This window comes from Opisthorchis viverrini (assembly GCF_000715545.1).
Source record: "Opisthorchis viverrini unplaced genomic scaffold opera_v5_86, whole genome shotgun sequence".
Classification (NCBI taxonomy): Eukaryota; Metazoa; Platyhelminthes; class Trematoda; order Opisthorchiida; family Opisthorchiidae; genus Opisthorchis; species Opisthorchis viverrini.
The window spans coordinates 318,200-331,452 of record NW_008751742.1 but is presented as its reverse complement, the minus strand read 5'-3'; the positions used below and the strand labels follow the sequence as shown (position 1 = coordinate 331,452).

The 13,253-nt window shown below is 44.7% G+C and overlaps 2 protein-coding genes across 2 annotated transcripts in view; one reads left to right on the top strand and one right to left on the bottom strand.

Annotated features, from left to right (window-relative positions):
• T265_04890 (hypothetical protein) overlaps nt 1-8,363 on the top strand; it is a gene marked incomplete at both ends in the record, with an annotated part of 25,583 nt that extends 17,220 nt beyond the window's left edge. The window contains one exon of the mRNA XM_009169750.1: nt 6,852-8,363. Coding sequence (XP_009168014.1) covers nt 6,852-8,363 — 1,512 coding nt within the window. The remainder of the gene's footprint in view (nt 1-6,851) is intronic.
• Nucleotides 8,364-8,902: 539 nt separating this feature from the next.
• The window catches only part of T265_04889 (hypothetical protein), a gene marked incomplete at both ends in the record, with an annotated part of 30,909 nt that continues 26,558 nt past the window's right edge, over nt 8,903-13,253 (bottom strand). Inside the window, one exon of the mRNA XM_009169749.1 lies at nt 8,903-9,349. Within this exon, the coding sequence (XP_009168013.1) occupies nt 8,903-9,349 (447 nt within the window). The remainder of the gene's footprint in view (nt 9,350-13,253) is intronic.

Sequence of the window (13,253 nt, the reverse complement as noted above, 5' to 3'; positions counted from 1 at the left end):
GGGAAATGCAAATGCATTACCGTTTCTACGGAACAAGTCGCCACATGTTCCAACCCCCAACTTGGAGGGCCAGGAGACTGTGTTCGTCATACCTCTAACCATTGACCAACCTGGTATGAGAGACTCTGTGAGTGTCGCGGGACACTCTCCAGTATAGCTCAATGGATCGCTGAGGTGCGCAAACCGTCACACCACGGTAAGGTCCAGTCTCTTCGTGACGGACTGTGTGCGAACTCCTGTGGGTGGGTACGAGTGTCCGAGAAACTTCCGCCTGAGTTCACCACGTCCAGTGGTGTAAGACAAGGCTGTCTTCTTTCACCTTTTCTCTTCAACTTTGTCACTGATATGCTGCTTGAAATTTCTCTGTCTGCTTCTGAAATCTCGGGAGTCGAAAAGGTCCCAGGACGTTTCCTCGCAGACATTGAGTATGCAGACGATATTGCCCTCCTTACTTTAGATCCTTTCCAAATGCAGACGATTTCAAATAATATGAATAACTCTGCCGCATGGTTTGGCATGCGCTTAACACCTGCAAAGTGTAAAGTGCTACCACAAGACTGGGTGGGATCAAACGCACATCTCATGCTTGCAGGTGAGCCAATCGAAGTGGTAAATAAATTTGTTTACCTAGGAAGCTGTATAAGTTCTGGTGGATTGGCTGGATATTAGATTATTTATCCAATCGGATAGGCCAGGGCAGCTTTTGCTAACCTCCGACACCTTCGCGCCGATATGACGTGCGTTTGCCTGTCAAAGGACGAGTTTACATGGCGGTGGTGCGGTCCATACTGCTTTATGGGTCAAAGAAGTGGCCCCTACGCGCAGAGGACATACGAAAGATGTCAGTGCTTGATCATAGGTGTCACCGCAGCATTGATCAGGTCTGGTGGGAACACCGGACTAGTAGTGCTTAGGTGTGCCAGAGGGTCCTAGGAGCAAGGAAGTCTCTCGCGATAGATGAATTACTCACGGTTCATAGGTTGAACTGGTTAGGACATGTACTCCACATGCCAGAAAACAGTTTGTCTCGCAGAGCTCTTTCTTCCCAACCCCGTGCTGAGGTGAACAGTGTATGACCTGGCAACGAAGTACGAAAACACTAACCACTAAACTTGGTCGGATGGGAAACTGCCACCTCCTCGGATGGGGACTTCGGGACTCAAATCACCAGTGGTTAATGACATTGGCGAAAATGTCTCATTCTCGGTCAGTGACGCTCGTGCGTCAAAGCTATCGCCTTCAATGCGTACCTACCCAATTTCTGAACAAACTGAACATGCCTTCGCCTCCACTGCACGACGAATGCGCGATTTTTAGAGCTGATAATGATGATGATGTCTTCGCCTCAGAGGTTTGGTTGTATATTCCACATTCCCAGTTTCGGGTGATCAAAACTGCAGCAGCTTGAACCAATGTGCCTATGGCACATGGTTTATACCTGGTTGATTGATTGATTGATTGATTATTCAGTCGTACAGCTCAACCGAGCTCAGCGTCTCTCAACACAAAATGCGGTGCTTGTTCGTAGTACCAACATTCACATCAACAGACTGCTGTTGTGGCGCTGAGAAGGATACTTTCAATCGAGAGTTATCTGTGCTCGTGAGCGCGAATTTACTGACCGGAAGGTCCGTGGTTCGAACCTGACCTCCGTCTCTCGACTTCCCCTGTCTAGGCTTGGGCACCCTGGCAGTATCCCAGTCCTCGTGCTTCCTTCGTGTAGTATGGCAGTTAGGCACCGAAAGGGTGTTACAGCTGAACAATCATCTTATTTTTATCGTCAAGTAAGATGCAGTCACACTGATCTTTTCAGCTGATATGAATGCCAAAGTCAACCGTCTGAGCCCCTTGGAATAATTCTTGACAGTCGACTCAGAGTTGATCCTCGTCGCACAAACAATGGAGATTGACTTCTCTAGTTGTGTGCTGACCAGTTGTGTCTGGCCAGTGCGAACTTTCAGCATAAACGTTGGCATCGCATAACCTGGTGGCCACCAACTCCAAATCAACGGTGGATCCAGTTGGATCACGTGGCCACCGATAGAGAGCCACAGTTCGAAACTGCCGTTCCTTCCGGGGCACACAACTTGATTTCAATCATGCTTTGGTGTGAGCACGCCTGACATTTCGTTACCCTACAGGCCCGCAAAAGTCAGCGAGAGGCGTATCAATGCATCATCTTCCAAAAAACACCATATTTCAGCAGTATCGATCTGAGCTAACTCAACAACTCTACAATAAATCAACACTGCACTGGTAGCAAGCACGTGGATGAGACATGACAGAATTTGAATGGAGCTATGCTTGTCCGACTTCCCTGATACAAACAAGTGACCACTGGACATCGTTGGTATCGCTAGTCCTGATCGATGCCAGGAAATCCGTACCGTCAGGCAATCAGTACAACGGCGCACGCAAATCCCTCAAACAACAAACAGTGAGAAACCTAAGGAAAGACGGTGAGCTTCGGTAGGCATCGGAAGCTCGGGAGATGGAAAAAGCTTTTGTTAGTCGTGCACCATACGGATTGAAACAAATGACCGGCCAGAGGAAAGCTACGGTCAGTGAAACGATAAGTCGGGAAACTGCCGACTGGAAAGATGAGCTTAACTTTTCGAAGAAAAGTTTAGCTTGCATCCTGCAACACAGCCTTCGGGGATGGTGCGTACGGTCGAATGGAATGTGAACCTTAATCACCCGTCAGAAGAAATAAAATACGAAATATCCATACTGAAGCGTGAGCAGGCACCACGACAAACGGTCTGCATCCAACTCTCTTCAAAGACAGAGAGCCCCTGCGTACCTATCTAACAAAACTGATTGCTGTACTATAGAGTGAAGAGAAAGTGATTTCAGAATGGGACATGTCGACAGTTATTCCTGTCTTCAGAAAGGGCACGCGGATGCTGTGTGAAAATCACCATGGCATGAGTCTGGTTGCTGTGACATCGAAGGTGCTCTCTGTTCATATCCTTCGAAAGTTAACTGGACACAGGGAGAGATTGATCTGTGAAAATCAGGACGAGTTCCGTCCTTCAAGAGGATGCATCAATCACATTTTCACCCTCCGATAGATTGTGGAACAGCAACACTGCCTCCAGCAAACAACAGTGTTTGTCTTTGAGTTGAAAGCTGTCTTTGGTGCTGTGGGTCGTCGGACACTGTGGCAATATCTGTGGTGTAAAGAGAGATCCGTGAGTAGCGCGGTAGTCACAGGGGAATCAGTGTAACCCAAGTCGTAACGGGTTTCTTGGCGTTAGTTGCTGTTTGTCGCCTATGGTGGCCTGTGAAACATTGATTTTAGAGCAGCAATTGATAGAATCTCCAAGCCCCATCAGGCGCCGGAACAAAGCCATACGTAGAAATGACCAATGAGTTTAGCACTCCTGAACCTCCATGGCGCATCTGACTCGACTGACCTCTCTCCTGGATTCTGTGGAATAATAAGTCCTTTATTCTCAGACTTTCGGGCATGTGAAAGAATACAGAGAGCTCTCCAAAAGCTCCCTTATACAATGTGGCGTCCGTTAGGTGTGTTCACTCTCCCCATCCCTATTTAATTTCGTGATCGATGAGATAATTAGACGGACGCTGGAACGTTTTCAAAGCCCTTGTGTTCAGACGGTTCCTGACAAAAACCTTTTCGATCCAAAATATACAGACTATATCCTGCCTGTCTGCGAAGGGGGGAAGTAGACGGAGTTAATTTAGGATGAACTAACCATAATCTTTTAGCATGCGCTTCGCCTGCACGAAAATAAGGGTTATCCACTCTCTCCGCTCCTATCTAATTTTGTGATCGACGAGATAGTTAGACGAACGCTGAAAGGTATTGAAAACTTGATGGTCAAAATGCTGATGATGAAATCTTTTTTGCTCTGGAATACGCAGACGACATCCTTCTCGTGTTCGAGAAGGGAAGAAGACCCGAGTGTTTTTGGATGAACTGACGATTTACTTGCCTTGGAAGTTGCAGTAGTTTCGATTGTATTGTGACATCAGTTCGATGCAGGATTCTCCAACCCTCGGGTCATGTGTGTTTATTCGAAACATTTATGGCGTCACAGAGGTATATCCCAGAGTCTCGGTGGACGTGTGCATCAGGCTAGAATGTGGGATGTTCTCTCTATGGCTGTGAGAAGTGGCCCTCCGTGAGCAGTGTAACTGAGACGCCTTCAGGTCTTCGGACATCGTTATCTCAGAACCGTAGTTGGTGCCGTCTGGTGGCAGGAACTCCGCAACTTGTCAATTAGAAGGCGAATGTTTGGTTGTACAACAAGAATTTAGGCATGTTTTGTGTATACTCAACCATTATTTGCTAAAGGTAGTCACCTTCCTCGCAAGCAGTTCAGAATGACGCAGGCAGATTAATAAGCACTCTTCGAAATGACAGGGGGATGTGAAAGATTACAAGTCCGTGTGTTATCAGTGCGACTGGCCTTCCAGCATGGGGTCCACACTTTCTGGTTGAAGATGCTGTAAGATAAGTCTGTTAACCGATGTCACTGTCATTCTTGTCAGTTTCTATCCAGATTGCCTGAATGAGCATCCGGAAATATAAACCGATTGTGGTGGGCCATCGTTAATTCCCTTCCCCATCCAGCTTTACTGCTTTCTTAAAAACGGATTTCAATTAAATAATGGTTTTGTTGCAGGGAAGCATCAGTGTTGAACGCTGATTTTGTAGTGTTCGTAATGACTATGGTGATGGCGTAAGCCTAACAATCTGGGCAAATAGGAATCATCTTCCTGTCAGTATTCCAGCCCTCATGCTTCCTTCGGGTGGCGTGGCTGTTAGGCACCAAGAGGGTACCACAGTGGAACGATTTTTTATGGGCTCTACTGGGGAATTCATTCGTCGACCTCAATACGTTTTGCCAAAGAATGGACGTGTATTTCATCGGCGTTATTTAATCCAAGACGAATTTTATAAACTTCGCGATCGTTATCTTACCGATCGCTGTCAGTATGCCCTCATGCTTCCTTCGGGTGGCGTGGCTGTTAGGCACCAAGAGGGTACCACAGTGGAACGATTTTTTATGGGCTCTACTGGGGAATTCATTCGTCGACCTCAATACGTTTTGCCAAAGAATGGACGTGTATTTCATCGGCGTTATTTAATCCAAGACGAATTTTATAAACTTCGCGATCGTTATCTTACCGATCGCTGTGTTCCCCGTCTTCTTCGCTCTGCTACCGCTGAGGTTGTCTAAAAAGCCGTGCGTCAGTGCATGCCTTTGAACCGCTGAAACTCAAAGCACATCGGTGTTTCCGGACAGCTAATCCAAGGACTAGGCATGTCGCAATAAGATTTACACATGTGAAAATGTATTCATCTTAGACAAATGCATTGGGTGTACCCGATGTCACAGGCCTGTGACGGGTGATTTATCACGGTGAGCAGCAGGGGCAAGGTAAGCGAGCTACCATACCGGTCAATCGTTTCCTCAATTTCTCAATTGATTGTAAAACGAAGGCGATCGCGCAGGAACTAACTTCTGCTTATGGGTGGCGTCAGCTCTTTATTCGATCAGCTCGTCTTCTAGTTTGCCCCAAGAATTAACGTTATGAGATTTCGTGTTATAGGAAGCACCAATGACCGTGGAGTCCGTTCTAATGCCTGGGTAACGCCGTGATTAACATCACGGGCTTCCGATTCGATGACCCGGGTTCGAATTTCTGCATAAACACTTTCATAGTAGCTGCCAGTTCCTGACTCAAAAATTGTGTACATTTGTTTTTTCATCAATTTATGTTATGCATGTTATGTTACGTATCTGAACGGGCACAATCAACTACTATACTTAACTTGAAAATAAGCGCACAGATCCTCAGCTATGACGCGGACCCAACCACTCCTAGCGCGGAAAGAGAAGATCGGAACTTCGGAGGAGACCTTTTACTGCCTCAACCAAAAGCAAAAATATATATATATATATATATATATATATATATATATATATATATATATATATATATATATATATATATATATATATATATATATATATATATATATATATATATATATATATATATATATATATATATATATATATATATATATATATATATATATATATATATATATATATATATATATATATATATATATATATATATATATATATATATATATATATATATATATATATATATATATATATATATATATATATATATATATATATATCAGTAAATAACAGTAAATCAGTTAACGCACACTAAGTCCAACTGGCCAATAGGAGAAAGCGCGCTCTTTTTGGACTAAAGCGCAACATGGCAGAAAGGGGGCGAAATTTGAAAGCTAAAATTTTTAGAAAACAAAATTGGCAATAACTCGAAAACTAAACGGTTTTTTGGGGATGCTGATATCTCCAACACATACATAGAAAGGTACTTTTTACTGTTTTCGAAGTGACTCGACTTTCCAGTTTTCGGCGTTAACTACTGCGGGGGTATTTGCGGTGATGCGGTAATTCCCAACTGCAAGGACAGTTACACTTTTATACACCATCACATGATCCTCTATCCCCACTTCAGTATAAGTTCTCAAGATCTGAATAATATTTTCCTCTTTTCTTTCCAGCGGACGTCTCCAGATCTGAATTCTCGCGTGTTTTGTGCTGATCATGGTCTCTGACTACTTGTTTTGCGGGACATGCTTCCTCAACTTTCGCTTATGTGACATCAATTTGTTTATTGAGCACAAGAAAAATAACTGTGGTATCCCTGGTTCTGGGCCAAGGTCCCCACCCGAATCTCTCAACTCTACTGCGGATGCTTTGTTTGCCAATCTGCTGGAATGTGTGCAATGTTTCCGTCGGTTTTCGACTGCTTGGCCTCTATTAATGCATGTACAGTTCGAACACCAGATGTTGTTTGCTAACGCATTTAAGCGTCAAGAGCAATACCAACAAAAGCCTCTTCAGGATCCGACGAGCTCACCACTGGCAGATTCCGGAGATAATGAAAATACTTTAGACAATGCCATTGTGCCGCAGAAACCGTCTGGTATTGAGTCGGACATGCGAATTCCCTCGACCACACAACGAGAGCAACCCTCGTCTGTTGAAACACAAACTGTCATAAGTTCATTCAGGTCACCAATGCGTTATCGACGGAAACGTGTCTATCCATCTTGTTGTACCTCACTTCAGACCTCTGTTGACGAGACAACACAAGGGTTTGTTTGCACTGCTGCCAGTGTTAGTGGCTGCAGTAATCCGGAGATTTGTTGTCCTCCCAGTACAGTTGTTTGTAACTGCCAGTGTTTATATGCCTCACCATCACAGTCAACAAGTTGCCCTGCCTGTGTGTCATCATCCCAATCTGCACTTGAATGTGTATCATGTGAGCAAAGCAAACCTGTAGAAAACAGTGTTGCTATGAAAACTTCTCCTTGCTGTTTGCCGCTCACCTGTCCAACCACGCTGTCCTCTGAGAAGCGAACATCGGACCGTTCACAGAGAGCCATCACTTCCTGTTGTCCTTGTTCCCCAAAATCTACCAAGCCAATAATGGCATCGACCGAAGCCCAGACCGATTTTGAACTGGAATTCACTGGCCCTGATTATGAGGACATAGCTATGCTCCTATCCTCTCCATTTAAATCAGACATAACAAGTCCCGTGCAGCCCGACCAGAGCGCATCAGAATCGATGCCAGATTTGAAAGGCTACACCCAAATAGACACACCAACTTCTCCACGGATGACAAACTTATCCTTCGAGGGAAACACCCCGTCCGTACTTCCCACTCGAGAACCTACCAAAACTAATCAATCTCTTGGTAACTCATCATCTGTTGTCAGCTCAGCTTCCTATCAGCCTGTGGACTCCTCAATTAACACAGCAATTACCTTTTCCGCAGCCAACCTACCTGTCACGATGATTGGTCGTGATAGTCGCATAGTGGCTTCGTCGTGCCTCGCACAAACCCCTGTGTCGACCCAGTCTCTTATCACGACACCCCTGATTTCCGGTCTCCAAATTGAAACCAATAGACCACAGTTCACTTGCGATCACTGCGGAAGAGCTTATCGACAAAAAGTGCACTTGAGAAAACACATTCTGATCCAACACGTGGGTAAAAAACCTTTTGAATGTCCCCTGTGTACCTACACCACCGTAGAAAAAAGCCACCTCACTGTTCACATCCGGACCCATACAGGAGAACGACCGTTTCGATGTCGTGTTTGTGATTATTCGTCATCACAAAATTGCACGCTAAAGGCACACTATATGCGAAAACATTCGGATAACTGCCTGTATTGTGCCAAGTGCTCGGAGAGATTTTTTACGGAGCAAGAGTTGCACAAACACGAGCGCCAATGCTTTTCCGAGAAGAAAATGACCAATTGACCTTCGTTTTTTCTCATTTTTAAAGTGTTTTGTCATGCTGGTTGCGTTTATTCTACCAGTACCACGCGAATTATCTTAACTTTTACGTCACTACCGAGTGAGCTTGGATTGCTTGCTTCAGGGATATTCTCTGCACGATTTTTAGTCACTCACCTTGAGCTCAGTAATATGCATCAAATTAGGATTCGAACCAGGTACAGTAGTTCATACCATCAGCCGATTACCACTTTTCATACTGTCCATTTGTATTCTTGAATATAATGCTGTTAGAGCACCGCACTTGTCTTTTCTCTTCATTGGTTGAACCTGATTCAATCGACCACCGGGTCACGTCTCTAACCAACCGACCGCGGACAGATGCAGATTATACCGTGTTTAGTCACGTCCACTGATGTGTTCATTCCATAGATTTAGACGTCCTTTTGACCTCATGAGTTTCTTATGTTGTCACGCGACACACTTGTGCGAGATTATACGGATTACTCACTGTTTTTTTTTTCTTAGGCCGAGCGAGGACAACATGACCTTTGGTAACCCGACTAGAGGAGCTCGGCAGTAACTTGTACCAGTCCGGCGTGAGCAAAGTAAGCGGCCATCGCCGCCACATCCACGCTGCCACGCTCTTGGGTGTAGTAAAAAAGATTCGGGCTTCCGTTTTCTGTGTGCATGACTGATCGCGTATTGTATATCTTGCCAGGGATACCTGACCAGTGATGTAGCGCTACATATACATGATCATTCGTACGGTGACCCCACCAAATAGGCAGTAGCGCCAGAGCCACCGTCCATGATGATAATATTGATTCGGAAGCTGGTGTGTGACGCATACACTGAGTACCACGACACAAGCCACATATACAATACACAGATGAGCAAAGTTCCTTCGATGAGAGACCACTGTCGTGAACCAAATCACTCGAAGCTTTGAATTGAATAATTTCATCTTCACTGACTAAGCGAAGGTTGATTTGCATAGCTCTGATGGACTAACATACCAACAGTAAAAAACAGAAAGAAAATCTAGTAATGTTGTGGAGCATAGGTAGTTCGGGTGCGCTGATTACGCTGAGAATCTAGCCTTCAGTCATCGAGCTTGTGGCTGTGACTCTGCGGTTGTTTGGTCTACAGATTCCGCATATGCGTGTTTGAAGGAAAGGCGGAAAGGCGATTAACATGCCATGATATTGAATGGATCCTGCGTCTCCCCGGCAATGCATCCTTCAATTTCCTCGCTGAAACGTTGATAAACTGACATACCATAACGTGTTTAGGACTCAACGTTTGATCTCACCCCCTGTGTGTTGAACCACCTCTTAGGGTTCACTAGCATGCATCGAGGTCTGTATCATTAAGCAGTAATGATGACGATGGTTCGATTTACTTGAGTCCAAATCCGCATATCAAATATGATTGCCCATGATGTTATGATTTCCGGGGGATGAGGGATTTTCATTTTGTGCAATATAATGGTGATAAATATTTTCACCATAGAACGACGAACTACTGTCTAGTCAACCGCAGTCCACCACAGCAAACTCGTTCTGAAGGGCGCAGAAAGCCTTGTATATTTTCCTTTCGTGACTTGATGTAACGAGGTCGAGTATCGTCAAATCCTAGGTCCCAATTTTCCAAAATAAGGATGTACCGCTACTTAATTGCCAGCCTCTGTTGTGTGCGAGCGAATAGGAGGAGGCCAAATGATGAACGGGACCTTTTAGTCAGCAAGGGTAGAAAAATCTGAAACAGATACTGATCACAAGGCACTAGTAATGTGCCACCCGAATATTGGACACTTTAGTGTTGCAGATACTGATTAGTGCAAGGCCGTCAGTGGATGTGCGCAAACACAGGGCAAGAGCTTTGGAAAAGCACGTGAAGTCTTGTCAAGCGGACCAACAAGGGTAGTGTGCAGTCACATAAAGCTAACAGTTGTTCATTGATACGGGTGAGGTTTTCGTGCTTGGTCATACAGACGTCGTTATTGTTGTGGTAACTAATCGTAACATGTAGATTGGCCACCTCGGGCACAGCAGTCCAAAAAGTTTGCGAAAGTACGTAATGGTAAGGCACAATAACACGGGGAAATGAACGGTGCGATATTATAGGTCAGCAACACAACAGATATCAGCCCCTGACTGGACATTCAATCATGAGTAGAGACCGCTCTGGTTTAGTCTGTGACCACAGCCGTCTACACACACTGAGCAATAGCAACGCGGGTGGAATAGGAGGGGAGAACAGGGGCAAAATGATGGTAAAACCCGGTGGTTAAACAGCAGACATTAAATGAAACTGCCCGACGTTTCGACCACCGAGGGTGACCTTTATCAAGGGATAACCTACAGCGCCTCTACTCTCAGGAACTAGTCAAACGGAGGACATAACAGTTGGTGGTGAGCATTGAATGTCCGACTATGCTTGAGTGTGTAGTGCATTGTCTTCGGAAATGTATGTAACTTAGTATTGACTTTGATTTTCTGCTATTCCTGAGTTGCTGCGCTACACCGTTGTGTAAATCAGTTGGGGCCGAAAAGTGTTACTATATGAGAAGTGACTTGAGCCAGACAAGTGTGACTGATTCGAGTTGAGGCTCCAGTTTTCTGTACAGTTCTTGACATGAAACACGGCGAGTGCATTATTCTTGCGTAGCATCTTCCTGAGTGCATGTGCTGTATTCAGTTTGGTACGAAAAAAAGCGGCCAAGTTTCATTCCTCTACGTAGATCCATGAGTACTTCTGTAGGCCTACTTGGCTCACAGCAAGCGTCTTCTTACGAGCGCGATCGGCGTGTTTTGCTTGGACGCTCTCTTGGCGGACGATTTGATCTCTCCACTACTCCACTGACTGCTGGATTAAACGGTAAAGTTCGTATTGATCCCTTGCAAGAACAATTATATTCGAACTGTGCTTGTTTTTTTCAGCACACTTGTTCCTGTTCCCCTATTCTACCAAATAGGAAGTTTGATTGGTTATTTATACGATGGGCAGTTAACCACTTACCTCTAGCCTACATCGCTACCGACCCTACGTATTTCTGACGTAGAAGTTGGTCTTGCCTGGTATCCAGCATAGACGGCCGCGACCCAGGTGGCTTTCAATTAAATCATGGTTGTACGGCAGCGAAGCATTGGTGTTGACTGATGTCATGCTGTCGTTGCTGACGATAATGTACACCAAGGTAGAATCGTCCACTGGTTACTTCAAATTCTGACATTGGAAACGGTTTTAAATTGGCTGCACATAGGCTTTGATAAATCATTTTTGTGCTATTTGAAATTCCGCTTACCACCAAAGGGTGGAAAACCTTTCCAAAATCTTCAGGCAGGCAATGAACGGCATAACCCGACTCATATCACAGTGGACAAAAATTGCAGAAGCAATATTGTGCCAGCTACGTGAGCAGTCACTAGTCGTTCGAGCTTGTTTGTAGACCACGCATACCAGCTGGAGTGCATTTTGCTCGGTATCTACGTCTGAGCTAACAAAGCTCACGGAAATAAAATGTCTTCTGATGTATGATAGGCAAAGTCCAGCCAACAAGAAAGTGAAACTACATTACCTACTCCCTATGACACGACCCGAAAATGCCAAGTGAATGCGGTCGTGAGAGAGAGGTGGCTATACTGTGGAGGTATGAGTGAATAAAAATACCATGCATATTCATACGGTCATACCAGATCGAGTCGTTACAAGCACGTTCGTTGGGTGGAGACAGGGTGTTGTATTGATAAATCGCATGGATCAATGAACGTCTGCGTGGACTGACAGTTTCGCATAACTTTGCTTGCCAGATCAGTTACTGCATAACCCGGTGGGTCCTGACACAGGCACAGTTTTAAGCATGCCAAATCCATCAAGGATGAAGGAACTTATAGACAAGAAAAAGTGGTGGCTACTAGACGCGGAGAACTGACCATCTAGGTAACTGAATTATCTTTCTTCTTAAACGCAATTAATACTTTTTCGCTATATCACTCTCCGCTGTAGGAATTTCGCTGACGACTATCAGGGGCGAAAGGAAACAATATCAAAACTGATTAACACGCCGCAAAAGATTGAGCATAGAAAACTGATATCAACCGAGTTTGGTATCAACCGCACCGCTTGCGTGCAACCCTCGGTTGTTTTCAGGGTGCCCTTCTTTTTTGCCGCACATTCAAATGAGTAAAATAATCTATCAGATTAAGACGTGTTTTATCCGGGTAAACCCTGAGAACATCCTAGAGGAGCTTCTACAAAAAGCGGCTTCAACGTGGTATTTTTTGGTCTAATTTAACTCTATTGGGTCTTCTCTAAAACTGGTTACAACTAATCTACATCGCCACTTCCGATCCACCGCAGTACACACTCAGAATTACTTCACGCAACGTCAATTTTAGCCGCTTCTCCGCTTTTGTTCAAGCTACTTCTGTTGAACTGTCACGCGGATGTGTTTCTTTCAGTGCCGCTCGAGTAAACAAGACATTCTTGGTTAGATTTTACTTTTGCTCAAACATTTATGGAGGCAAAACTCGAGACATCTACACTCAACTTTCGCCCAATAAACTCCCTTACAGCGCTCATCATGTAATACAATGGTGGTTTTCTAGACCTCTATCATAACGTTAAATGGGAAAGTCAAGTCCACTGCTCAGAATAGGCAGCAACCCTTGATATGCACAAAAACCTTGGTAGTTGATTAGATTGTCATTTAGCTGGTCGCTGGGCTTGGTAATCAGCTTGAAAAGGTTTACTCAACAATCTGGTTGATATTATCAGTGTTCAGTTGGGTGGGTACTTGGTCGCTGGGCTGGTAATCAGCTTGAAAAGGTTTACTCAACAATCTGGTTGATATTATCAGTGTTCAGTTGGGTGGGTACTCCCCCCTTCTTTGTACTATATATATATATA